Raw genomic sequence first — 26,351 nt, 5'->3', positions numbered from 1 at the left:
TTTTTTATATAGGTTAAGGCGGGTTACACATGACCATGCTTGTTCTAGTCTCCGGATGAGAATGAATGGCATGGCTATAGCATGGGCGACACACTGATGTTATCCATGTGCTGCCTATGTACCGGCCGTGCTCCGGCGACCCCATTTATTCAATAAATAGGAGCCGCAAATTCAGATAGGAATAGGACCTGTACCATATTTTGTGGCCTGGAATGTCGACCCGTACACGGGACCACGTAATTCATGGTCATGTGCAAGGACCCACAGAAATGAATGGGCCAGTGTTCTATCTGGTAAAAACCCAGATAAGACACTGACCTAGCACACAGTCGTGTGCAAGGGGCTTTACAGTACCTTGTATAAAATATTAAATGGTTCCATTACAAAGTATAATTTGTCCCGCCCTCATGCGGCTATATGAATGAAAAATAAAAACGTTAGCTTTTGAAAGGCAGGAAGTAACACAAATCGAAAAATGAATGTGGCTGGAAGGGTTAAGCCTAACATTTCAGTAACGTTATACAGATGGGTTGTGATTAATAACGCCGCGTGCCTTTTATTTCCCACCGCAGACTCTGTTATTAATCACAATCTTTTTAGTAATAAATTTATGTAGAACATCCAAAAAGGAGAATGATCAGAGCAGTTTGCACAAAGCCCCATTAAAAGTTCATTTGTGATGCTTTGTTTTCTTCTGGTAACAAAAATGCTAAATTCTTAATGTATTTTTGCTAAAGACATCCCACTAGTCCATAAAAAATAACGCATAATTCACATAAGGATCGCCATCATGGACCTCAGAAGTGAACCAGGAGTAGTTTACTATACGTCCTTAAGATGTCTATTAATAAAATAAACCGTCACTACTACCTGGCAATCCATTTTCATTTTCATATTCCTTCAAGGAAGTAATGGTTTTCTTTGCAGAAGTGTACATTTATCTTCATAAAGAAGATTGTAAGGCTTAGGATATTAAAGTATTTCATCATTATGTAAAGTGCACATAATGTTAGGGATGGTAAAACCAATCTTTTACTGTTCTTAAATTTGTTATCAGGAAATAGTTTAGAAATATGAACCTAAACAGGTTGGTGGAACTGATGGAATATACTTTCCAAACAAGTTCACGAGATTTAATCCATCTTTGTTATTGCATGAATAATCCTTGCACACTGAGATGGAAGACAGACTTCATTTGTCTGTCAGGTTCTCGTGGGATATTACTTTTCATTGTAAAAGAAAATAATGTCCCCAATTTTAGTTTTTTAAAATAGCACATCCATTTAGATCTCCCTGCCTACCATCAAGTGTGGAAAAAAAATGACTTTGGGGAAAAAGATGAAATATGACAAGCACTTCTCTATGGAATTATAGCACTTGAAATTTTATCTATTCTATTTCACTTAGACCTAATTATGGGAAATCTTATCCAATATTCTCTTAAAGCTAAAAATGACAACACTGATTCACACTGCTTCTACAAATTAAATATTATGTTGAAACTTTATATCTATGATTAATCAAATTAAATAAAAATATTACAAATAATTAAATTATTGTTAAAATATCATTTTAAAACACTCATATTTATTCGAGGTACCAGAACTAGAGATGAGCGAATAGTATTCGATGGAATACCCGGCTCCCATAGGAATGCGTGTAATCGGCCAAACACCAGGGGGTTAAGCGCTTAACCCCATGGTGTTCGGCCGCTTACACGCATTCCTATTCGAGCGAGGTATTCAATCGAATACTATTCGCTCATCTCTAACCAGAACAAGAGATAGACGATGGTCATTTCTTGTATGATTGGATATAGTGTAATTTGTGTCTCATAATGTAATACCATTAGTGGGTAAGGGATTGAATAATGAACACTCATGTACAGCCTAGATAAAGGGTTAATGTGCTTTGCATGTAGGATTCAGTTATTGGATTGATGGTCCTGTAGTGTGTGATTGGTGACTAGTTAAAGGGATATTGTGAATCTCTTGATGAACTGAAATACTGAAAGGAGGCAGGGAACTTGATCCATATATCTCGGAGACCTAACCACAGATCTTCTGTGGATGTAGACTTGCTCAAATCCTTCTTTCCCTGCAGGTAATCCCAGACAGACTCAATGATGTTGAGATCAGCGCTCTGTGGAGGCCATATTATCACTTCTAGGACTCTTCCTCCAAAGAGTGGTCACACCAAATATTGGTGGATATTATATTGATAGATTTCTCTTTTGTTTATTCACTTAGTTTTGCTAATTGACAAAAATAAACTTTTAACACTATTACTGAAAGCATTCTAACTTTGCAATATATTGGCCTATAACTTTGAACATACAGTCCTATGAAAAAGTTTGGGCACCCCTATTAATCTTAATCATTTTTTGTTCTAAATATTTTGGTGTTTGCAACAGCCATTTCAGTTTGATATATCTAATAACTGATGGACACAGTAATATTTCAGGATTGAAATGAGGTTTATTGTACTAACAGAAAATGTGCAATATGCATTAAACCAAAATTTGACCGGTGCAAAAGTATGGGCACCCTTATCATTTTATTGATTTGAATTCCCCTAACTACTTTTTACTGACTTATTGAAGCACAAAATTGGTTTTGTAACCTCAGTGAGCTTTGAACTTCATAGCCAGATGTATCCAATCATAAGAAAAGGTATTTAAGGTGGCCAATTGCAAGTTGATCTCCTATTTGAATCTCCTCTGAAGAGTGGCATCATGGGCTACTCAAAACAACTCTCAAATGATCTGAAAACAAAGATTGTTCAACATAGTTGTTCAGGGGAAGGATACAAAAAGTTGTCTCAGAGATTTAACCTGTCAGTTTCCACTGTGAGGAACATAGTAAGGAAATGGAAGACCACAGGGACAGTTCTTGTTAAGCCCAGAAGTGGCAGGCCAAGAAAAATATCAGAAAGGCAGAGAAGAAGAATGGTGAGAACAGTCAAGGACAATCCACAGACCACCTCCAAAGAGCTGCAGCATCATCTTGCTGCAGATGGTGTCACTGTGCATCGGTCAACAATACAGCGCACTTTGCACAAGGAGAAGCTGTATGGGAGAGTGATGAGAAAGAAGCCGTTTCTGCACGTACGCCACAAATAGAGTTGCCTGAGGTATGAAAAAGCACATTTGGACAAGGCAGCTTCATTTTGGAAACAAAAATTGAGTTGTTTGGTTATAAAAAAAGGCGTTATGCATGGCGTCCAAAAAGAAACAGCATTCCAAGAAAAACACATGCTACCCACTGTAAAATTTGGTGGAGGTTCCATCATGCTTTGGGGCTGTGTGGCCAATGCCGGCATCGGGAATCTTGTTAAAGTTGAGAGTCGCATGGATTCCACTCAGTATCAGCAGATTCTTGAGAATAATGTTCAAGAATCAGTGACGAAGTTGAAGTTACGCCGGGGATGGATATTTCAGCAAGACAATGATCCAAAACACCGCTCCAAATCCTCAGGCATTCATGCAGAGGAACAATTACAATGTTCTGGAATGGCCATCCCAGTCCCCAGACCTGAATATCATTGAACATCTGTGGGATGATTTGAAGCGGGCTGTCCATGCTCGGCGACCATCTAACTTAACTGAACTTGAATTGTTTGTCCAAAATACCTTTATCCAGGATCCAGGAACTGATTAAAAGCTACAGGAAGCGACTAGAGGCTGTTATCTTTGCAAAAGGAGGATGTACTAAATATTAATGTCACTTTTCTGTTGAGGTGCCCATACTTTTGCACCGGTCAAATTTTGGTTTAATGCATATTGCACATTTTCTGTTAGTACAATAAACCTCATTTCAATCCTGAAATATTACTGTGTCCATCAGTTATTAGATATATCAAACTGAAATGGCTGTTATAAACACCAAAATATTTAGAACTAAAAATGATTAAGATTAATAGGGGTGCCCAAACTTTTTCATAGGACTGTATAATGAGTGTGGTTAATAATCATTTTGGATGTATGATTAAGCATATCAAACATAGTCAAAGAATTTATACTATACTAAGGTCTATACATACCTTCCAACAACCTATGGGGGATTATTGTATGGGAAAGCTTTATTGGATACATGCATATGCGTACTCTTATTTATATTCTACTTTTGTCATGTGTTTAAACGCCATGAGACCAACAACTATATAACTTTAGGATCAGGTATTTTCCATCAGCAGAACATCTTATGTCATTGAGCAGTTATTAAATGAGGTGTTGACTTGATGCCATTAATCCTACTAATATTATAAATGTGAAAGTTTGTGTATTTGCATGTTTGTTTATTTGTGTGTTTGTTCCTCAATCACTCAAAAACGGCTGAACGGATTTGCATGAAATTTGCCACATGCATAGATAGGAACCCCTATTAAAACATAGGCTACTTCTATTTTTATCCAGGTAAATAACGTCACTACACGACCGCAGTGAAGCAATTTAGGTTCACACAACACTAAAGGACCTGTGATGACATCATCACAGGTCCTTGAACCATTCTCAGATAGGATCATGATAGGCAGTGGGCAGAGCTACATGCTATTTTGTGGGTGGAGCTATGTAGGATGAAGCTCGACTGTGAAAGTTAAAGAAAATGGAGTCTCATAGAAGATCAGGAGACTACAGAACATGCAGACTGTGTGTGGGAAAGAGGATTATATTGGGTGTAGAGTTTCAGTGAGTATGACGGGGACATTTCAGCAACATCTGTTCAGCCCTTTGTAACACAGAAGCTGCTCAGTCACATAACAAAACACAATTTCCCAATGTAGCAGAGCTTATGCAGCGCTGTAGCACACCTCTGTAGGCTCTCCATATGTAAACATGTACATACAGCTGGGTATCCTACGCATATGCATCGATGTAGCAGAGCTGAGACGCGGGAGCAGGCTGATCGAACTCTGGCACATTTCAGTAACATCCGTTCAGTCCTTTGTAACACAGAAGCTGCTCAGACAGTCACATAACCAAACCCCTGTAATCACAATTGCCCGATGTAGCAAAGTTTAGGTAGCACACCACTATAGGTTCTCCATATGCAAACATGTACATACAGCTGGGTATCCTATGCATATGCAGTGATGTAGCAGAGCCGAGACGCGGGAGCAGGCTGATCGAACTGTGGCAAATTTCTGCAACATCCGTTCAGCCCTTTCCAACAAAAAAGCTGCTCAGACACTGACATAAGAACACCCCTATAATCCAAATGGCCAGATGTAGCAGAGCTTAGGCAGCGCTGTAGCACAGCTGAGTACGCTCTCCATATGCAAAGATGTACATACAACTCAGTATGCTGAGACGCAGACGCAGGTGGATCATCCACAACAGCAATTGGCTAAATATAAATGGCTCAGCGCCAACACCAATCCGCAGACGAAGTTGCGGGCAGATAGTAGTGTGTGATATTTGTTACTTTGTTAATTGATAAAGGGGAAGCACAAGTGTTATAAATCACCCCATAGTCTATTGCCATGAACTTCATTATGTTATTGTTATGTTATTAAGCTATTTCTGTCAGAATCAAGTTGCTTCTAACTTTGTCTTCAATGTATACTGCATCTATACAACATAACCCAAAGTCAGCTTTCCCATAGTGCCCAGGCATTGGTCAAGCTCGCCGGAACATTGTCAGTATTCCATGAATGTTCTATCGAGCATCAGCAACATGTACTGTATGGTTCACTGACACAAGATATGGAAATGTAAAAGGTTGTTTGTGCTGCATTAAAGAAGTAGTTTTCTATCTCAATAGTTGCTCCTCTGAGTTAAGTCAGCTGCCCATAGGAGGAACTGAAATGCCAACATAGCTATGGGTTGTGGGGCATAGTTTCCACCTTTAAAAGGGTAACTCTTGATATCTAGAACTCTGACCTGGAAAGATGGCCCTGTTGTGACCTGCCATGTCAAGGTATGTGAGAGTCAGGTGCATCCACTTTCCAGGAGGGACACCTGTCCGGTTGACTATGGATTAGACCACTTTGCATTGATACGTTGTAATTAGAGATGAGCGAACACTAAAATGTTCGAGGTTCGAAATTCGATTCGAACAGCCGCTCAATGTTCGTGTGTTCGAACGGGTTTCGAACCCCATTATAGTCTATGGGGAACAGATACTCGTTAAGGGGGAAACCCAAATCCGTGTCTGGAGGGTCACCAAGTCCACTATGACACCCCAGGAAATGATGCCAACACCTCTGGAATGACACTGGGACAGCAGGGGAAGCATGCCTGGGGGCATCTAACACACCAAAGACCCTCTATTACCCCAACATCACTGCCTAACAACTACACACTTTCCACATTCAAAAAAACCTCTATCAAAGTGGGAAAATACCTGGAAACCTTCTTTACTCCCCAAATGGATGGACACAAACCCCAATTTAAGCTCAACAAACAGTAACAACCACCCCTTTAAATCACGTTCCCCATGACAACCACAAATGGAATAGGCAATGGGAATTCCAAAAGCCCTCACCCTTAACTGTCATTTTGAGTGTGTGTGTGTGTGTGTGTGTGTGTGTGTGTGTGTGTGTGATGTGGTAAGACCTTCCAAAATTCACTTTTCTAGCCCTTAACATGAGCCCTTCCAAACAAAGTTACATGACCTTAAGCTGAGCTACCAGCAGAGATTGAGGCCCTTGGCATGAGTAGAGCCTTGCATCAGCAGTGTTTTTGGCACTTAGGGTGAGTTGAGCCTTGTACCAGCGTGTGTCCCTTAACATCAGGCGGGCCCTAAGTTCTGCGCTTTGCACAAAAGTTCCACATTAACTAGGCTGAATGGTACAAAGATTAGTAGGCCCGAGAACCAGGAACAGGTCTTGCAATGGCTGTCGGATAACGCTTAAAGCACATTGTCCACCAGCCAGTCAGCCTCTACCTCCTCTTACCCAACAGTCTTGTCCTCCTTCCACCCAAAATTCCCAATCTTCTCAGAACAATAACCCCAACTGTCCCTGCTCCCCAGAGCTGTTCTCCCTTCCTTTGACTGTACCGCAACCTGCCCCTCCATTTCGCGATTCCACGGACCTAACAGACGAGTATCTGTGTCCAGATGCTCAAACACTAGAGTCTCCTCCATTCCATCTCCGGTCGATTTGGTGGCGGATGACCAGCAACCCACCCTCATCGACGACGATGAGACGCAGTTGCTGTCAGGGCAGCCAGTTGACATGCGCATTGTGCAGGAGGAGGAGGCGAGACAGGAGTTGGAAGAGGAGGTGGTGGACGACGAGGACACCGACCCCACCTGGACAAGGCAGATGTCAAGCTGGGAAAGTAGTGTGGATGTTGAGGCAGGTGCAGCACCAAAAAGGGTAGCTAGAGGCAGAGACATGTCCAGAGGCAGAGGTCAGCTGCTTTGCCGAAGCCAGGCCAGACCCGGAATGTCCGAAGATGTTCCCTTTTGTACCCAGCCCAGAAAAACTCCCCCATCGAGGGCACGTTTCTTGAAGGTGTAGAGTTTTTTCAAGGAATGCGCCGAGGACAGATATAGTGTCGTCTACACAATTTGCCTCTCGAAATCGAGTAGGGGCCCTGAGAAGAGCAACCTGTCCACCACTTCAATGCACCGTCATTTGGAATCCAAGCAATGGAATCAGTGGCAGGCAGCAACGGCAGGACAAACGTCGCCCGCCGTTCATGCCACTGCCTCTGCTCACAGTGCTGGCGATGCACTCCAGAGGACGAGCCAGGACATCACTTCATCTGCCTCCGCCACTTTGTTGACTTCTCCCTCATCCTCCCCTGTTTCTGTCTTATCTCCTTCTCCTGCACCATCAAAGGCACCATCAGGCGCTTCTTTACAACAACCCACCATCTCTCAGACATTGGAGCGCCGGCAGAAATACACCGCTAACCACCCACCCACGCAAGCCTAGAACGCCAACATCGCTAAACTGCTGGCCCAGGAGAGGTTGGCGTTCCGGCTTGTTGAAACTCCCGCCTTCCCGGACCTGATGGCAACTGTGGCACCTCACTATGCCGTCCCTAGCCGTCTCAACTTCTCCCGGTGTGGCGTCCCCGCCTTGCACCAGCACGTGTCACTCAACATCAGGTGGGCCCTTAGTTCCGCGCTTTGCTGCAAGGTCCACTTGACCACCGACACTTGGACAAGCGCCTGTGGTCAGGGATGCTGCAGTGCTTATCTTTAATGACAGGCAGGGTGAATGTGGTGGAGTCTGTTCCCCGGGTGCAAACTGGGGTGGCCTATCTCCTCTCCCAGGCCAAAATTCATGGCAGGAGTAGACTGAAACCCTACGACGCTGCAACCTCCACCACAGCTACTAGCGGCAAACGCTAAAACACTGGTGTGGGGAGACGTCAGCAGGCGGTGCTGAAGCTCATCAGCTTGGGGGACAGACAGCACAGTGCCTCCGAGGTCAGGGATGCCATCCTGGCTGAGATGGCATTTTTTTTTCCCTGCTACACCTGGGGCCTGGCATTTTTACGCCTGTGATAATGGCTGGAACCTGGTAGCGGCTCTGGAGCTTGCCAGCCTCCAACACGTTCCATGTTTGGCCCACGTCTAACCTAGTGGTGCAAAGTTTTTTAAAAACATACCCAAATGTACCGAAGCTACTGTTGAAAATGCGGCGCTTGTGCGCCCACTTTTGCAAGTGCACAGGAGTCGCTGCTAGCCTAAAAACACTCTAGCAAGGCCTACATCTGTCCAAACACAGGCTGTTGTCCGTCATTCACACACGCTGAAACCCTACAATACCATATCTTGAGCAGGGTGTGTGAGCTGCACAGACCTTTGATGGAGTTCCATCTACAAAACCCAAGGGTTCCTCAAAGTCAGCAACCAAAGTTTCTGCACCATGAGTTTCCAGGGGTGGCAGAGTTATGGCTAGGGGAAGAGGCATGGATAGGGATGATGTCTAGGGGCAAAAGCAGTGTGGATGTGGAGGCAAGCTAAGCAGGAAAAACTGGGGGTACAAGCTAAGGCATGGACTGGGGTGATGTCTAGGGGCAAAAGCAGTGTGGATGTGGAGGCAAGCTAAGCAGGAAAAACTGGGGATACAAGCTAAGGCATGGACTGGGGTGATGTCTAGGGGCAAAAGCAGTGTGGATGTGGAGGCAAGCTAAGCAGGAAAAACTGGGGGTACAAGCTAAGGCATGGACTGGGGTGATGTCTAGGGGCAAAAGCAGTGTGGATGTGGAGGCAAGCTAAGCAGGAAAAACTGGGGGTACAAGCTAAGGCATGGACTGGGGTGATGTCTAGGGGCAAAAGCAGTGTGGATGTGGAGGCAAGCTAAGCAGGAAAAACTGGGGGTACAAGCTAAGGCATGGACTGGGGTGATGTCTAGGGGCAAAAGCAGTGTGGATGTGGAGGCAAGCAAAGCAGGGAAAATGGTGGCTAGAGGCAAAGGGATGTCCATAGGCAGCAAGGGCAAAGATGCAAAACTCTCCCGTTTCAAGAATTTTCCTGACTTGTTTCCCCACAAAACATTCCTGGGAGGAGGGCTGAAACACCACCCTCCTCCTCCTCCGCTGTTAGATTTACCCCAGCTACGAGCTGAAAACGCTGCAACACTGGTGTGGGGAGACGTCAGCAGGCTGGGCTGAAGCTCATCAGCTTGGGAGACGGACAGCACACTGCCTCTGAGGTCAGGGATGCCATCCTGGATGAGATGGCAATTTGTTTATCCCCGCTGCCCCTGGGGCCAGGTTTTTTAGCTTGTTGGAGGGCTCTGGAGCTTGCCAGCCTCCAACACGTTCCATGCCTGGCCCACATGTTCAATGTAGTGGTGCAATGATTTTTAAAAACATACCCCAAATTAGCTGAGCTAAGGGTGAAAGTGCGGCACTTGGACACCCACTTTCCCAAGTCTACAGTACCTGGAGCTAGCCGCAATACACTCCAGCAAGGCCTACATCTGCCTGAAGCACCTACTGTTGTGCGAGGTCACCACACGCTCTAACCCTAGATACCGTATGTTCAGCAGGGTGTGTGAGCAGCAGAGACCTTTGATGGAGTACCAGCTACAAAACCCAAGGGTTCCTCAGAGTCAGCTCCCTCACTTTCTGCACCATGAGTTTCCATGGGTGGCAGACTTATGGCTAGAGGCACAGGCATGGATAGGGGTGATGTGTAGGGGCAAAAGCAGTGTGGATGTGGAGGCAAGCTAAGCAGCAAAAACTGGGGGTACAAGCAGCCGGTGACATCATCACTGACAAGCACAGCTGTCTGTCAGCTGACAGGCTGACTTTCACCAAAATGAACAGACAATGGATAGACTCATCATATACATGTCAGTTACATGACAAATTTAGTGCAATTTGCAAGTCCAAGATGGTTTGGAGATCTGCGGAGAGGAATCTCACCACCTCTTGCGGGTGCCATCATTTGGAAGGCAAGCCCTGGGCTCAGTGGGTGAGAGCAAGCGCAGGATAATCGTCGTTTGGCCTGGCTGCCACTGCCTCTTCCACTGTTGACAGGGCTGGCGCTGCAGTCCAGACCAGGAGCCAGGACACCTCCACATCTGCCTCTGACACTTTGGGGAGTTCACCCTTATCCTCACCTTTTCCTGCCATTTCTCCTTTTGCCCGCGCCATCATGCGCCTCTTCCCAGCAACTCCCCATCTCCCAAGCCTTTCATTTCATGCTAAAGTACAGCGCAACCCACCCACATGCCCAAGGCTTCAACGGCCTCATCTCAAGAAATCTGGCCCAGGAGATGTTGGAATCCCGGCTGGGGGACACTCTGCCCTTTTTGGGCAGAGTGTCTACTGCGCCACCGCACTGTGCCGTCCACACCAGCACTTTCCCCCAAACATGAGGCGGTCCCTAAATTCAGCGCTTAGCCCTAAAGTTCCATGTGACCAGTTACGAATGGACAAGTGCATGCGGACAGGGACGCTACCTTTCAATTTGGGCACAGTGGTTGAATGTAGTTGAGGCGTGGACCGGGTCGCAAAATGTGGTGGCCTGACTTGTCTCCCCACACAACATTCCTGGGAGGAGGACTGAAACACCACCCTCCTCCGCTGTTAAATTGACCCCAGCTACGAGCTGGAAACGCTGCAACACTGGTGTGGGGAGACGTCAGCGGGCCGTGCTGAAGCTCATCAGCTTGGGGGCCAGACAGCACACTGCCTACAAAGTGAGTCATGCCATCCTCGATGAGACGGCAATGTGGTTTTTGCCACTGCACCTGGGCCCAGGCATGTTGTCATGTGTGATAATGGCCGTAACCTGGGATTGGCTCTGTAGCTTGGCAGCCTGCAACATATTCCATGCCTGGGCCATGTTTTTAACTCATTGCTGCTAATCTTTTGAAAAAGGTACCCCAATGTTCCTGAGCTACTGGTGAAAGTGTGGCGCTTGTGCGGATAGTTTTTAAAGTGTATAGTTGCCGCTGCTAGCCTCTATGCACTCCTACAACGCCTGTACCTGCTGGAACAACGGCTGTTGTGCGACGTCTCCACACTGCTGGCACTAAACATATCATGTGTTGAGCAGAGTGTGTGAGCAGCACAGACCTTTGATGTAGTTCCAACTCCAAAACCCTCGGGTTCGTCAAAGTCAACTCCCTCAGTTGCTCAACCATGAGTGGCCATGGGTGGCAGACTTATGTGAAATCCCATCCCATCCATTGCACTGGACACGAAACATTAGCATGCGCTCAGCACAACTTCGGATATGGCAGATGCGTTAAGCAGGGTGCAGGGTACAACACAGACCAGGCCCGAGCACCAGGAACAGGTGTTAGAAATACTGCAGCATCTGCCATTTCCTTCCAATTTTGGGGTTTTGGACCCGCCACCGACTTGTCTGGACCTAAGTGGGGATCATGAGACACAGTTGCCATCAAGGCAAGCTGTGGTCATGTGCGGTTTGCAGTAAGGGGGCAGTGCGCAATTGGAAGAGGAGTTGGTGGATGACGAGGCCACCGACCCCACATGGACAGGGGTGATGTCTAGGGGCTAAAGCAGTGTAGATGTAGAGGGAAGCTAAATCAACAAAAAACCTGGGTAGAAGCAAAGGCATAAACTGGGGTGATGTTTAGGGGTGAAAGCAGAGTAGATGTGGAGGGAAGCTAAGCAGCAAAAACAGTGGGTAGAAGCAAAGGCATGCAAAACTCTACCCTGTTGGAAGACTTATTCCTAGGTCTGGAACACGTTAATGGCCCCCCTGGACAAATTACTGCCACTCAGGGGCCTAGTGTCACCAGGAGGGACAAGTATAGGCGCATGTTGTGGGAATACCTGGCCGACACCAGCTCTGTCCTCTCCGATCCCTCTGTGCTCTACAGCCTAAACTTATTTTCTCATCTTTTTTTCTGAACTGCACATCTCTTGCCTGCTTCCTTTGGGATCTTAGAAATGGTGGTCCACTTCCACAGATGGTAACTTCAATAGACAGTGTAACGGGAGTAGCTGAGGGATCGCTGTCTTAACCACTTTTTGGCACAAAATTAACTTCCAAAGCCAAATATGGTGCAAGTATATGATGCAAGGACACCTACACACCTATCTCTGACACATTGGGGAGTTCACCCTCATGCGCCCTTTTGGCCTGCACCATCATGCGCCTCTTCCCAGCCACTCCACATTTCCCAAGCTTTTCATTGCAGGCAGAAGTACAATACAACCCACCCCCATGCCCAAGCCTGTAACAGCCTCATCGATAAACTGCTGGCCCTGGAGATGTTGGTGTTTGTTTATGCTTCTGGAGACCCAGGCCTTCCGTCAGCAGATGGCAGCTGGGGCACCTCCCTATGCTGGGCCTAGCCGTTACTACTTCTCTTGGTGTGCTGTCTCTGCCTTGCGCCTGCATGTGTCCCATAACATCAGTCGGGCCCAGAGCTCTGCGCTTTGCTGCAAGGTCCACTTGACCACCGACACATGGACAAGCGCCTGTGGTCAGGGATGCTGCAGTGCTTATCTTTAATGACAGGCAGGGTGAATGTGGTGGAGTCTGTTCCCCGGGTGCAAACTGGGGTGGCCTATCTCCTCTCCCAGGCCAAAATTCATGGCAGGAGTAGACTGAAACCCTACGAAGCTGCAACCTCCACCCCAGCTACTAGCGGAAAACACTGTAACACTGGCATGGGGAGATGTCAGTAGGCCGTGCTGAAACTGATCAGCTTGGGGGACAGACAGCACAGTGCCTCCGAGGTCAGGGATGCCATCCTGGCTGAGATGGCATTTTTTTTTCCCTGCTACACCTGGGGCCTGGCATTTTTGCGCCTGTGATAATGGCTGGAACCTGGTAGCAGATCTGGAGCTTGCCAGACTCAAACACGGTCCACGCATGGCCCACGTTTTCCAACTTGTTGGTGCCATGTTTCTTTGAAACCTACACCATTGTGCCTGATATACAGGTCAAAGTGGGGCCATTTTCGTAAGTGAGAACTAGCCTCTGCTAGGCAGAAAACATTCAGAGCACACTCCTCTCATCTTCGTACCGTTGGCTGGCGGAGGAAGACGAGGGGGTTGGAGTGGCATCTGATGTCCCTATCCCACACGAGGCTAGAGGGTGCACTTCAGTGCATCCCATTGCTTCACCACAAATGGTGTGAAGGGGAGTGGAAAATGGAGGAAATGGAGAGTGACCCTTACAGTTGGGGCCAGCAAAGGCATGCCAAGTAACACACTGGCACACATGGCTGACTTCATCTTGGGTTGCTTTTCAACACATATTTCACATCATGAAGAACAAATAATACTGGATTTTTTCAAGCCTCGAACCCCGGTCTAGGTCTAATGTCTGTTCCTTTCTTATATTAGGGGAGAGGGAAAAAAAATTACTTCAGTGATACGTTTAGCGTACATAGACTGACTATTAATGTGTATCCCACTTAGTGTTGTTAGGGTTACACACCGTCACAACCTGGCTAAAGCTTCTATAGCTGTTAATAAAGTCAACATAACTTTACGGTATCCAAAAAGACAGCTGGTACCGACAGAGAGCAAGACAAATGTCACCCAAAGCTGTGAGCTCTGAACACCCACAGTGACTTTGGCGTCATCATCATTATAAGGGAGCGGGTGGTAATAAATAACTTGGCAGTGCCTAAAACCCAAAAAGCTTATACAACTATATTTACATTAAGATACACAAATGAAACTTTTCAGTAGCATGTCATGAGACAAGCTGATAAGCTCTTCCTTTGTGCAGTGCTATTTGAAAGTTAAACGCTGCCTTTATTTTAATTCTGGAGAAGGTGCAGACATTAGATTTAGAACATGTTGTCTTCATTGTCCAAATCCTCTATATAGGTAACGTGTTTTTCGGGCCGAGCTGTCTGGGAACGAGCTGGTGCAGCACTGACAACCTGGGTGAATATGGCAAGAGCCTGAGATGTAGGGTGAATGAATCCCCAAATTATTTGTGGAATTCCCAGTGAGACAATGGCACTGTATACCAGTATTAAAAATTGTGGGTGCACATAACCCCCATATATTCTTTGAATTCCCAGTCAGACAATGGCACTGTATACCAGTATTAAAAATTGTGGGTGCACATAACCCCCATATATTCTTTGAATTCCCAGTCAGACAATGGCACTGTATACCAGTATTAAAAATTGTGGGTGCACATAACCCCCATATATTCTTTGAATTCCCAGTCAGACAATGGCACTGTATACCAGTATTAAAAATTGTGGGTGCACATAACCCCCATATATTCTTTGAATTCCCAGTCAGACAATGGCACTGTATACCAGTATTAAAAATTGTGGGTGCACATAACCCCCATATATTCTTTGAATTCCCAGTGAGACAAAGGAACTGTATAGCAGTATTAAAAATTGTGGGTGCACGTAACCCCCATATATTCTTTGAATTCCCAGTCAGACAATGGCACTGTATACCAGTATTAAAAATTGTGGGTGCACGTCACCCCAATATATTCTTTGAATTCCCAGTCAGACAATGGCACTGTATACCAGTAGTAAAAATTGTGGGTGCACATAACCCCCATATATTCTTTGAATTCCCAGTCAGACAATGGCACTGTATACCAGTATTAAAAATTGTGGGTGCACATAACCCCCATATATTCTTTGAATTCCCAGTCAGACAATGGCACTGTATACCAGTATTAAAAATTGTGGGTGCACATAACCCCCATATATTCTTTGAATTCCCAGTCAGACAATGGCACTGTATACCAGTATTAAAAATTGTGGGTGCACATAACCCCCATATATTCTTTGAATTCCCAGTCAGACAATGGCACTGTATACCAGTATTAAAAATTGTGGGTGCACATAACCCCCATATATTCTTTGAATTCCCAGTGAGACAAAGGAACTGTATAGCAGTATTAAAAATTGTGGGTGCACGTAACCCCCATATATTCTTTGAATTCCCAGTCAGACAATGGCACTGTATACCAGTATTAAAAATTGTGGGTGCACATAACCCCCATATATTCTTTGAATTCCCAGTGAGACAATGGAACTGTATAGCAGTAGCAAAAATTGTGGGTGCACGTAACCCCCATATATTCTTTGAATTCCCAGTCAGACAATGGCACTATATACCAGTATTAAAAATTGTGGGTGCACATAACCCCAATATATTCTTTGAATTCCCAGTCAGACAATGGCACTGTATACCAGTATTAAAAATTGTGGGTGCACATAACCCCCATATATTCTTTGAATTCCCAGTGAGACAAAGGAACTGTATAGCAGTATTAAAAATTGTGGGTGCACGTAACCCCCATATATTCTTTGAATTCCCAGTCAGACAATGGCACTGTATACCAGTATTAAAAATTGTGGGTGCACGTCACCCCAATATATTCTTTGAATTCCCAGTCAGACAATGGCACTGTATACCAGTAGTAAAAATTGTGGGTGCACATAACCCCCATATATTCTTTGAATTCCCAGTCAGACAATGGCACTGTATACCAGTATTAAAAATTGTGGGTGCACATAACCCCCATATATTCTTTGAATTCCCAGTCAGACAATGGCACTGTATACCAGTATTAAAAATTGTGGGTGCACATAACCCCCATATATTCTTTGAATTCCCAGTGAGACAAAGGAACTGTATACCAGTATTAAAAATTGTGGGTGCACATAACCCCCATATATTCTTTGAATTCCCAGTGAGACAAAGGAACTGTATAGCAGTATTAAAAATTGTGGGTGCACGTAACCCCCATATATTCTTTGAATTCCCAGTCAGACAATGGCACTGTATACCAGTATTAAAAATTGTGGGTGCACATAACCCCCATATATTCTTTGAATTCCCAGTGAGACAAAGGAACTGTATAGCAGTATTAAAAATTGTGGGTGCACGTAACCCCCATATATTCTTTGAATTCCCAGTCAGACAATGGCACTGTATACCAGTATTAAAAATTGTGGGTGCACATAACCCCCATATATTCTTTGAATTCCCAGTGAGACAATGGAACTGTATAGCAGTAGCAAAAATTGTGGGTGCACGTAACCCCCATATATTCTTTGAATTCCCAGTCAGACAATGGCACTATATACCAGTATTAAAAATTGTGGGTGCACATAACCCCCATATATTCTTTGAATTCCCAGTGAGACAATGGAACTGTATAGCAGTATTAAAAATTGTGGGTGCACGTAACCCCCATATATTCTTTGAATTCCCAGTCAGACAATGGCACTGTATACCAGTATTAAAAATTGTGGGTGCACATAACCCCCATATATTCTTTGAATTCTAAGTGAGACAATGGAACTGTATAGCAGTATTAAAAATTGTGGGTGCACGTAACCCCCATATATTCTTTGAATTCCCAGTCAGACAATGGCACTGTATACCAGTAGTAAAAATTGTGGGTGCACGTAACCCCCATATATTCTTTGAATTCCCAGTCAGACAATGGCACTATATACCAGTATTAAAAATTGTGGGTGCACATAACCCCCATATATTCTTTGAATTCCCAGTCAGACAATGGCACTGTATACCAGTAGTAAAAATTGTGGGTGCACATAACCCCCATATATTCTTTGAATTCCCAGTGAGACAATGGCACTGTATACCAGTAGTAAAAATTGTGGGTGCACGTAACCCCCATATATTCTTTGAATTCCCAGTCAGACAATGGCACTATATACCAGTATTAAAAATTGTGGGTGCACATAACCCCCATATATTCTTTGAATTCCCAGTCAGACAATGGCACTGTATACCAGTAGTAAAAATTGTGGGTGCACATAACCCCCATATATTCTTTGAATTCCCAGTCAGACAATGGCACTGTATACCAGTATTAAAAATTGTGGGTGCACGTAACCCCCATATATTCTTTGAATTCCCAGTGAGACAATGGAACTGTATAGCAGTATTAAAAATTGTGGGTGCACGTAACCCCCATATATTCTTTGAATTCCCAGTCAGACAATGGCACTGTATACCAGTAGTAAAAATTGTGGGTGCACGTAACCCCCATATATTCTTTGAATTCCCAGTCAGACAATGGCACTATATACCAGTATTAAAAATTGTGGGTGCACATAACCCCCATATATTCTTTGAATTCCCAGTCAGACAATGGCACTGTATACCAGTAGTAAAAATTGTGGGTGCACGTAACCCCCATATATTCTTTGAATTCCCAGTCAGACAATGGCACTATATACCAGTATTAAAAATTGTGGGTGCACATAACCCCCATATATTCTTTGAATTCCCAGTCAGACAATGGCACTGTATACCAGTAGTAAAAATTGTGGGTGCACATAACCCCCATATATTCTTTGAATTCCCAGTCAGACAATGGCACTGTATACCAGTATTAAAAATTGTGGGTGCACATAACCCCCATATATTCTTTGAATTCCCAGTGAGACAAAGGAACTGTATAGCAGTATTAAAAATTGTGGGTGCACGTAACCCCCATATATTCTTTGAATTCCCAGTCAGACAATGGCACTGTATACCAGTATTAAAAATTGTGGGTGCACATAACCCCCATATATTCTTTGAATTCCCAGTGAGACAATGGAACTGTATAGCAGTATTAAAAATTGTGGGTGCACGTAACCCCCATATATTCTTTGAATTCCCAGTCAGACAATGGCACTGTATACCAGTAGTAAAAATTGTGGGTGCACGTAACCCCCATATATTCTTTGAATTCCCAGTCAGACAATGGCACTATATACCAGTATTAAAAATTGTGGGTGCACATAACCCCCATATATTCTTTGAATTCCCAGTCAGACAATGGCACTGTATACCAGTAGTAAAAATTGTGGGTGCACATAACCCCCATATATTCTTTGAATTCCCAGTGAGACAATGGCACTGTATACCAGTAGTAAAAATTGTGGGTGCACGTAACCCCCATATATTCTTTGAATTCCCAGTCAGACAATGGCACTATATACCAGTATTAAAAATTGTGGGTGCACATAACCCCCATATATTCTTTGAATTCCCAGTCAGACAATGGCACTGTATACCAGTAGTAAAAATTGTGGGTGCACATAACCCCCATATATTCTTTGAATTCCCAGTCAGACAATGGCACTGTATACCAGTATTAAAAATTGTGGGTGCACATAACCCCCATATATTCTTTGAATTCCCAGTGAGACAAAGGAACTGTATAGCAGTATTAAAAATTGTGGGTGCACGTAACCCCAATATATTCTTTGAATTCCCAGTCAGACAATGGCACTGTATAGCAGTATTAAAAATTGTGGGTGCACGTAACCCCCATATATTCTTTGAATTCCCAGTCAGACAATGGCACTGTATACCAGTATTAAAAATTGTGGGTGCACATAACCCCCATATATTCTTTGAATTCCCAGTGAGACAATGGCACTGTATAGCAGTAGCAAAAATTGTGGGTGCACGTCACCCCAATATATTCTTTGAATTCCCAGTCAGACAATGGCACTATATACCAGTAGCAAAAATTGTGGGTGTATATAGCCCCAATTCTATTGCTAGGGGACTTGCAGGGTATTTCTGAGGTGAAGGTGGGGGGGCACACCGTTGGAACGGGGATTTGGGGTGTATATATGGGGTATACGGGAATACACTGTCAGTGTGTTCCATTCAGGATCCTGGGAAAGCTGGGTTGCGGCGATTGAGCCCGTCAGTGCCACGTTACACTGACAAGCTTCTCCCTGGAATTGAAGTTATATGTAAGCCCAATATATTCTTTGAATTCCCAGTGAGACAATGGCACTATATGGCAGTAGCAAAAATAGTGGGTGTATATAGCCCCAATCCTATTGCTAGGGGACTTGCAGGGTATTTCTGGGGTGAAGGTGGGGGGGCACACCGTTGGAACGGGTATCGGGGGTATATATCGGGTATACGGGAATACACTGACAGTGTATTCCATTCAGGATCCTGGGAAAGCTGGGTTGCGGCGATTGAGCCCGTCAGTGCCACGTTACACTGACAAGCTTCTCCCTGGAATTTAGCTCTTACAAGAGCTGTTGTGGTTGTCTTCTCCTTCCTATCCTAGCCTGTCCCTGCCTACCCAGAATCTAACCCCTAGCTAACTGGACGGAAACCTCCGTCCTCGGTGAATTGCAAGCTCAGAATGACGCGAAGCTGGGCGGCGCTGTTCTTTTAAATTAGAGGTCACATGTTTTCGGCAGCCAATGGGTTTTGCCTACTTTTTTCAACGTCACCGGTGTCGTAGTTCCTGTCCCACCTACCCTGTGCTGTTATTGGAGCAAAAAAGGCGCCAGGGAAGGTGGGAGGGGAATCGAGTAATGGCGCACTTTACCACGCGGTGTTCGATTCGATTCGAACATGCCGAACAGCCTAATATCCGATCGAACATGAGTTCGATAGAACACTGTTCGCTCATCTCTAGTTGTAATAAAGAAATGCATATCTAAAGAGGATTTTCCCACTCCAGTCAGAACAACTGGCTTAAAATTGTGGAGGGTTATACATCAAAAGATTCTCTCTGTTGAACAGAGATAACAAAGTGGTCTAAAAGAGAGTCGATAACGGATAGTTACCACAGAGAAGGGGTTATATACAGTACTTTCTGCTTACAATCATGGACACACCTAGATTTTAGTCACTTAGAGACAAAATTAAAGGTGAAAGGCAATGACAAACCTTTGCCACATTAAGGATTTCAACCCTAAAAAAGTGGTGAAGCGAATTCACTCAATTTCACACAGATTTATAGCCTACAGATGGGAATATCAAATTAAATGTTTCATATGTCCTTGCTTCTTAATCCAACACACAAAGATTTTCATGGGTTAATTCTGTTAGTCTTGAAGGTTCTGCCATTTCAATTATTATAGCTTTGTAGAAGGTGTTACCGTGTGGTACTGGGCAGGGTGAGGTCATATTCCAAACCTATGACAATAAGACACTTCTGTTTACTTGTGGAAGGAACTTTTCTCATCTTAGTTTTAAGGATACATTGGGGAGTGCACGTCCTACCGGGAAGCGTACATAAAGAATCAGCTACCTAAGAGAGAGGGACCTGACCCAAGGTTAGTTCAAAGAGAGAAACAGCCAATGGCACTGGCAGACATGCAATAAAGTCATCTTATTAATAAGTCTCACACCAGAATCAAGTTGCCAACAAAGCATCCCCAAGGCTAGTGTTATTTTACTGCATCATTAGTTGTGCTCAGCTAGATGCCAAGATAAATCCATATTATATAGAGGTAAAGTGGCACTCACAAATATACAAATGCAGAATGTTACTGTTGAAATGCAGCTGAAAGTGGGTTGAAGCCAGTGTGCTAAGAAAATGGACTTTTTCTGCAGGTTTATGTATATTCTTTTCTTTTACCATTTTTTTTTTTCTAAATTATAATTACTTAAATTAGTAGTGTATGGCATCCTACTTTCTCACTAATCTTTGAACCCACTGTAAAACATGAGTACTTGCTGGGAGAGTTTTTGTCTAAATGTATGTTTTCTATAGTAGAACCTCCACTTAAACATTGTTGCGTCTGTCCTTACATTTTTTACTGTTTCAAGATACAAAGGACACCTGTATTTCTAAAAGTATTAGTGTTTTTTTTTGTCTAACTTTTTTACACCAGTTTAGAGTTGAAAATAATTTCTGCTTATTGCACAGGAATAGAGATGAGCGAGTAGTACTCAATCGAGTAGGCATTCGATCGAATATTACGGTATTCGAAATACTCCTACTCGATCGAGTACCACTCGCTATTCGAATGGAAAAGTTCGATGCAGAACCAGCATTGATTGACCGAATGCTATACAGTCGGCTAATCAACACTGGTTCTTCTCCTACCTTTAGAAGTCTTCTCCGTGCAGCTTCCCCGCGGCGTCTTCTGGCTCTGAATTCACTCTGCCAGGCATTGGACCTGGGCAGAGCCGACTGCGCATGTCTGCTTGTAGTGCGGGCATGCGCAGTCGGCTCTGCCCAGGCCCAATGCCTGGAAGAGTGAATTCAGAGCCGGAAGATGCCGCGGGGACACTGCACGGAGAAGACTTCTCGGAGGATCAAGCCCGACCCTCACTTGTGGACTTGGTAAGTATAATTTGATCGAATGTTGCCTACCTCTGAAACGAGCATTTTCCCCCCATAGACTATAATAGGGTTCGATATTCGATTCGAGTAGTCGAATATTGAGGGACTACTCGAAACGAATATCGAACCTCGAACATTTTACTATTCGCTCATCTCTACACAGGAATTATTTAAAGAACTGTTAAAACTAAACCCCTATAATATGGACAGGTTGCAGATAATGGACCAACTTTGCTACCAAATATTATTGGGACCACCACTAAGGGCATTAACCTAGTAAACCCCAGACTTCTTTAACACCCATATGATAAACTGGTCTTTGCTGTGGGAAGTCTGTGTGGCCTCAACCCTCCCGAGGTGGTCAAGGAGTTGAAAGAGCTGATCAAGCCGAACAGAACTGTGGTGCAGTGAACTGCAGGAATGGGACCATGTAAACACTGAATAAAACCAGGATGGACAGTTATACAGGCAAAAATCAGACATGAATTCGGGATTGGAACAGAATACAGGTCTAACAGGGATCAGGAGAAGACTTAAACAAAGGTAGCAGAATGAATAAAACCACAGATAGCAGAAGACACAAGGCCACAGATGGTCAAAGGCATATAGTCACAGGCAGCAGAAGCCCCAAATTTCTGCACCTTGGTGTTTGCTGGACCAGTCTTCTAGGCTGTCACCTGGGCCCTTCTGTCCTCCTAATGCCACACTGTGCTGCTCCAACTGTCACTGCACCTAGCAATTCTGCCTGCAATTCTGCGACGCCGTTTTTGTGAATTTTATTTTTTCTTCCGTATGCAAATGAATCTTCAAAAAGAAAAGAGGACATTCCCCTTTTCTAAAAAAGCACAGGGAGAATCCCAGTGACGCCTCGTCTCAAACGATGCCTCTGTTTTCTTCTCTCGATCGCCTCTTCGCCACATCATCGGCTGTGTCATCAGCCAGCACAGCCAACTGCGCATGTCCGTTCTGCCGTTTTCCTGTGACCTCTTACACAAGCGTCCCTTCGGTCACAGGAAAATGGCCGAACTGAAATGCACAGTCTGTTTTCCCAGCTAATGTCGCAGGCAAAAAGTGGTCAGGGTAGAAGACAGAGGTGTCACTAGAGAGTCTTCGGACAGCACAGGGGACACCCTGTACTTTCTAAATACTCATTTGCATACGGAAGAAAGAAGAAAATTCACAGAAACGGCAGCGCGGATCAGAATAATAAAGGTAGGAGAATCACACTAATACTATAAATGTGAAAGTTTGTGTGTTTGGAGGTTTGTTACTCAATCATGCAAAAACGGCTGAACGGATTTGAATGAAATTTGGCAAATAGATAGATTGTAACCTCAATTAAAACATAGGCTACTTTTTATCACAGTAAATGACATGGCTTCATGACTGTTATGAATTTATGTTCACATACTATATTACACTGCTCTTATCTCAGCTTCTGGATGAATATATAGGCTTACTCCCTTTACTGTTCCCTGCTAAAGCCTACATTAGCTGGCTTGGGGGTGGTTATATATACAAGGCAGCCACACATCATTACTTCAGGATGAGACAGATTCTATCTCAGCTAACTAGGGGGTGGTAGCATACATCAGGCAGCCGTACCCAACTACTGTGGCCTTCTGACCTGCTATATGACCTGCTATATGACCTGCTATATGACCTGCTATATGACCTGCTATATGTCCCATCTATTCCTTTCCTGACCCTTACTATTATCTATATGAGGGTGATACAATTTTCTGACCTGAGACATCAGAATGCAGATTTTGGGAATATCACTTGTGGGATTGTTATATTAAGGGGATGATCTTACATCTGATCTAGCTTTACACTGTGAAGTAATCCTATTTGTTTCAATTTTATCTTGGGCAATTTATCGTGGTGATGTTTTAAATTAAGATTAAAAGTTATGTTTTAATTTACTCCTTCAGTGATGTTTTCAAATATTGAGTAAATACCCGTCAGTGATTCCAAATTACTCACTCCAAACCAATATACTCCAAAAAATTTAAGATTTTTTTGCAATGTATTACTTAAACTGTCTAATCTAGAAATATCTAAATGATATATCCATCTATATCTATCTGTATCTTGCTATGCATGTTAATTAAACAATAGTTTACCTATAAAGTAGGACAATGAATCTTGTGGAATTTATCATTCTGTTATCAAGGGTTTAAAATAAAACACTTAAGGGAATGTAAAGCTCAATGTGGAAAAAAAGGCGACCTGATAAATGGCCCAGTGGAATCGGATTATTCTGTGTCTAATTAGAGGAGCAAAGTAATCCCAGAACAACACTCCTTTGCTCTTCTTAGGGAAAAGGAATCTCATTTTCATTGCCAGCAATAACCCCTTATAGCAGAAACATGATAGTCAAAGTGGTATTCCCATGAACATAATCAGATCTATATTTGTAGATAATTAAAAGTTAAACATTTTTGCAAATATAAGTAGTTAAAAATTCTGCAGAGTTTCAAAGATTTTCCCTGCTATCTTAGTGGTGACAGTCTGTTGTCTTGATCATTTGCCAGTGGGTAAGACCACAAATGCAAAAACTTGATGATGGACATCAGAAGAAAGACCAGGAAAGGCACCTCGCTTACTCCAAGTTTAAAAAACATATAGGAGTAAGCGTGGTGCCTTTCCTGGTCGTTCTTATCCTGCAGCAAAAAAGCACAGCGGCAACGCATCATGGTTCTTCCCACAGCGCTTTAGACAGAAAGTTCACAGAGGTTTCCTCTGCGAACTTTCTGTTTCAATTATACCTATGGGAGAACTGCCAGTGTTTCTATATGTATAATTTGCATGTTGTTTTGGAAATTGTCCACACCGCGGTTTTTACTGCAAAGTGGTAATTGGATTCTTTAGAAGCCCATCTACTTTGCTCTGACTGTAAAATGCATCGATTTTTCCTGCGTCGTTTCCTTCGCAGGCAAATTGTGGCATTTATGTTTCGTGGGCCCTGGCTTTAAGGTAGTAGCTAGGTATCACAGAATAACCCTATTACACTGGAGTGTGGAGATGCCAGGAATTTATACACAGTATATACTTTTCACCTAACCCTTACTAGGGGTGTATAAAACTGTGCATGTATTTGACATTTTTTTTGTCCCATGGCAGAACAGTTCTGGAACACAGAACATTGAAAAAGGTTATTTCGAGAAAGGAACCATTCTGACTTCACTGTGATATAGTGGTGTTTGGCCATGAATGGCAGACTACATAATACATGGACAGGCTCACATTTAGTGAGAGAGAACCACTGGCGGGGAGAAGCATTCCTTTCCTGAGGTCCATATGTTTTAACTGGATGTAAGGCAAGGAGTGGTTATAAAACAATCTTATTAACATCTAAATAAGGATATACATTGTATTGTATATGACATTTTCATTTGCATTAATTTAAACATATTTCTTTAAAAATTACATTACCTCAGTGACCGCAAAGCTTCTCTTTCCACAAGGTACCACTTTATACCACTTATCATGAAGCATGTCCATATATCCACTTGACTTATACTGGCTGACCAGTTCTGATATATTTGATGTCAAAGGAGAGTTGGGAGGAAGCCCAATGCCATACCCTATAAAACACAAATATGTAATAGATAAATATTCGTAGCCAGTCAATATTATGGTGTATTGTCAGATAATTGGATGTTAAGATATGTTTCTTGTTTGCTGACATCACAGAAGACAATCCGTAATGTCCTTCAGATACACGTTATAATCCTGGGTATTAGAAATATATACAAGCATTACTAAAATGATATTTATATAAAGGTAAAACACATTTTACTGGAACACCATTAACGTAGTTTAAAAGGATAAAAAAAACACAGTCATGTAAAGTCATGGGGTGAAACACTTTAACCAACAGCAAAGGCACCTTTCTGTATGCTGCTAAAAAGTGAAGCTAAAAATACATGTTGAAAAACAAAGTAAATAATAAAATAATATTATATATGTCAAAGTCCAGCTACAAAAGATGTGGGAAACTTTGTTTAAGAAATAATCTATCTTTCAGCAGTTAAAGGGGCTGATACTGATGACCTGTCCTAAGGATCTGATACCCACCTAAATAGTTACATAATTAGTACTGGTGAAAAAAGACGTATGCCCATCAAGTTCAATGGAAAGAATATGCAAATCTGTCTCCCAAGATGTAAACAGGGAGACAGTGCCTCTGTTATGCTGCCCTCTATAGCAAGCACCCTGAACAACATGCCCGACCTCCCAGAAGCCTTTGCTGCATGATGCGAGGTTATAACCAAGTTAAGTCTCCACACACCTGAGAAGGTGGTCTCTCCCTAAGGATAGACGTTATCCCCACACATCAAGTTCAACCAAGGGATGGGAAAGGGCATGACTGAGGAGATAAATAAATATTCTATAAATTTCCATAAGTATTAAGGTTATTTTGCTGTAAAAAGGCATCTAACCCATTTTTGAAGCTGTCAGCTGTTCCTCCTCTTACCAGCTCCTGGGGTGGGCTATTCCACAGATTAACAGTCCTTACAGTGAAGAGGCCTTGCCGCCTCTGGAAATTAAGCCTTTTTTTCTCCTGATGGAGGGACTATCCCAATATTTCTTGTATGGGCCATTTATATATTTATATAGATAGGTTTATTAGATCTCCCCTTAAACGCCTCTTATTAGAACTGAACTACATATTCCATATTGGGCCGCAATAATAAGTTATACAGTATATTGGTAATATGTAATACCTACGTATTTTTAAACAGGTTCTAAGTGGTTTCAATTCCAAAGATGGCTGTTGAAATTTCCTCCGTATCCAAACTGTACTTTTATTTATGGCTCCTTTAATTATATTGTTCATATTATGTTTCTAAAATAAACATGTTATATTGTTAA

General features: G+C 43.3%; 1 protein-coding gene across 1 annotated transcript in view; it reads right to left on the bottom strand.

The window, feature by feature from the left end:
• Window positions 1–26,351, bottom strand: part of GRIN3A (glutamate ionotropic receptor NMDA type subunit 3A) — a 307,052-nt gene that overhangs the window by 43,593 nt on the left and 237,108 nt on the right. The window contains exon 6 of the mRNA XM_075280357.1: window positions 24,909–25,060. Within this exon, the coding sequence (XP_075136458.1) occupies window positions 24,909–25,060 (152 nt within the window). The remainder of the gene's footprint in view (window positions 1–24,908; window positions 25,061–26,351) is intronic.

The sequence above is a fragment of the Leptodactylus fuscus genome, chromosome 1 (assembly GCF_031893055.1).
Source record: "Leptodactylus fuscus isolate aLepFus1 chromosome 1, aLepFus1.hap2, whole genome shotgun sequence".
In the NCBI taxonomy this organism is placed as follows: domain Eukaryota; kingdom Metazoa; phylum Chordata; class Amphibia; order Anura; family Leptodactylidae; genus Leptodactylus; species Leptodactylus fuscus.
The sequence above is the reverse complement of the archived record's forward strand: the minus strand, read 5'-3'. Positions and strand labels throughout refer to the sequence as shown.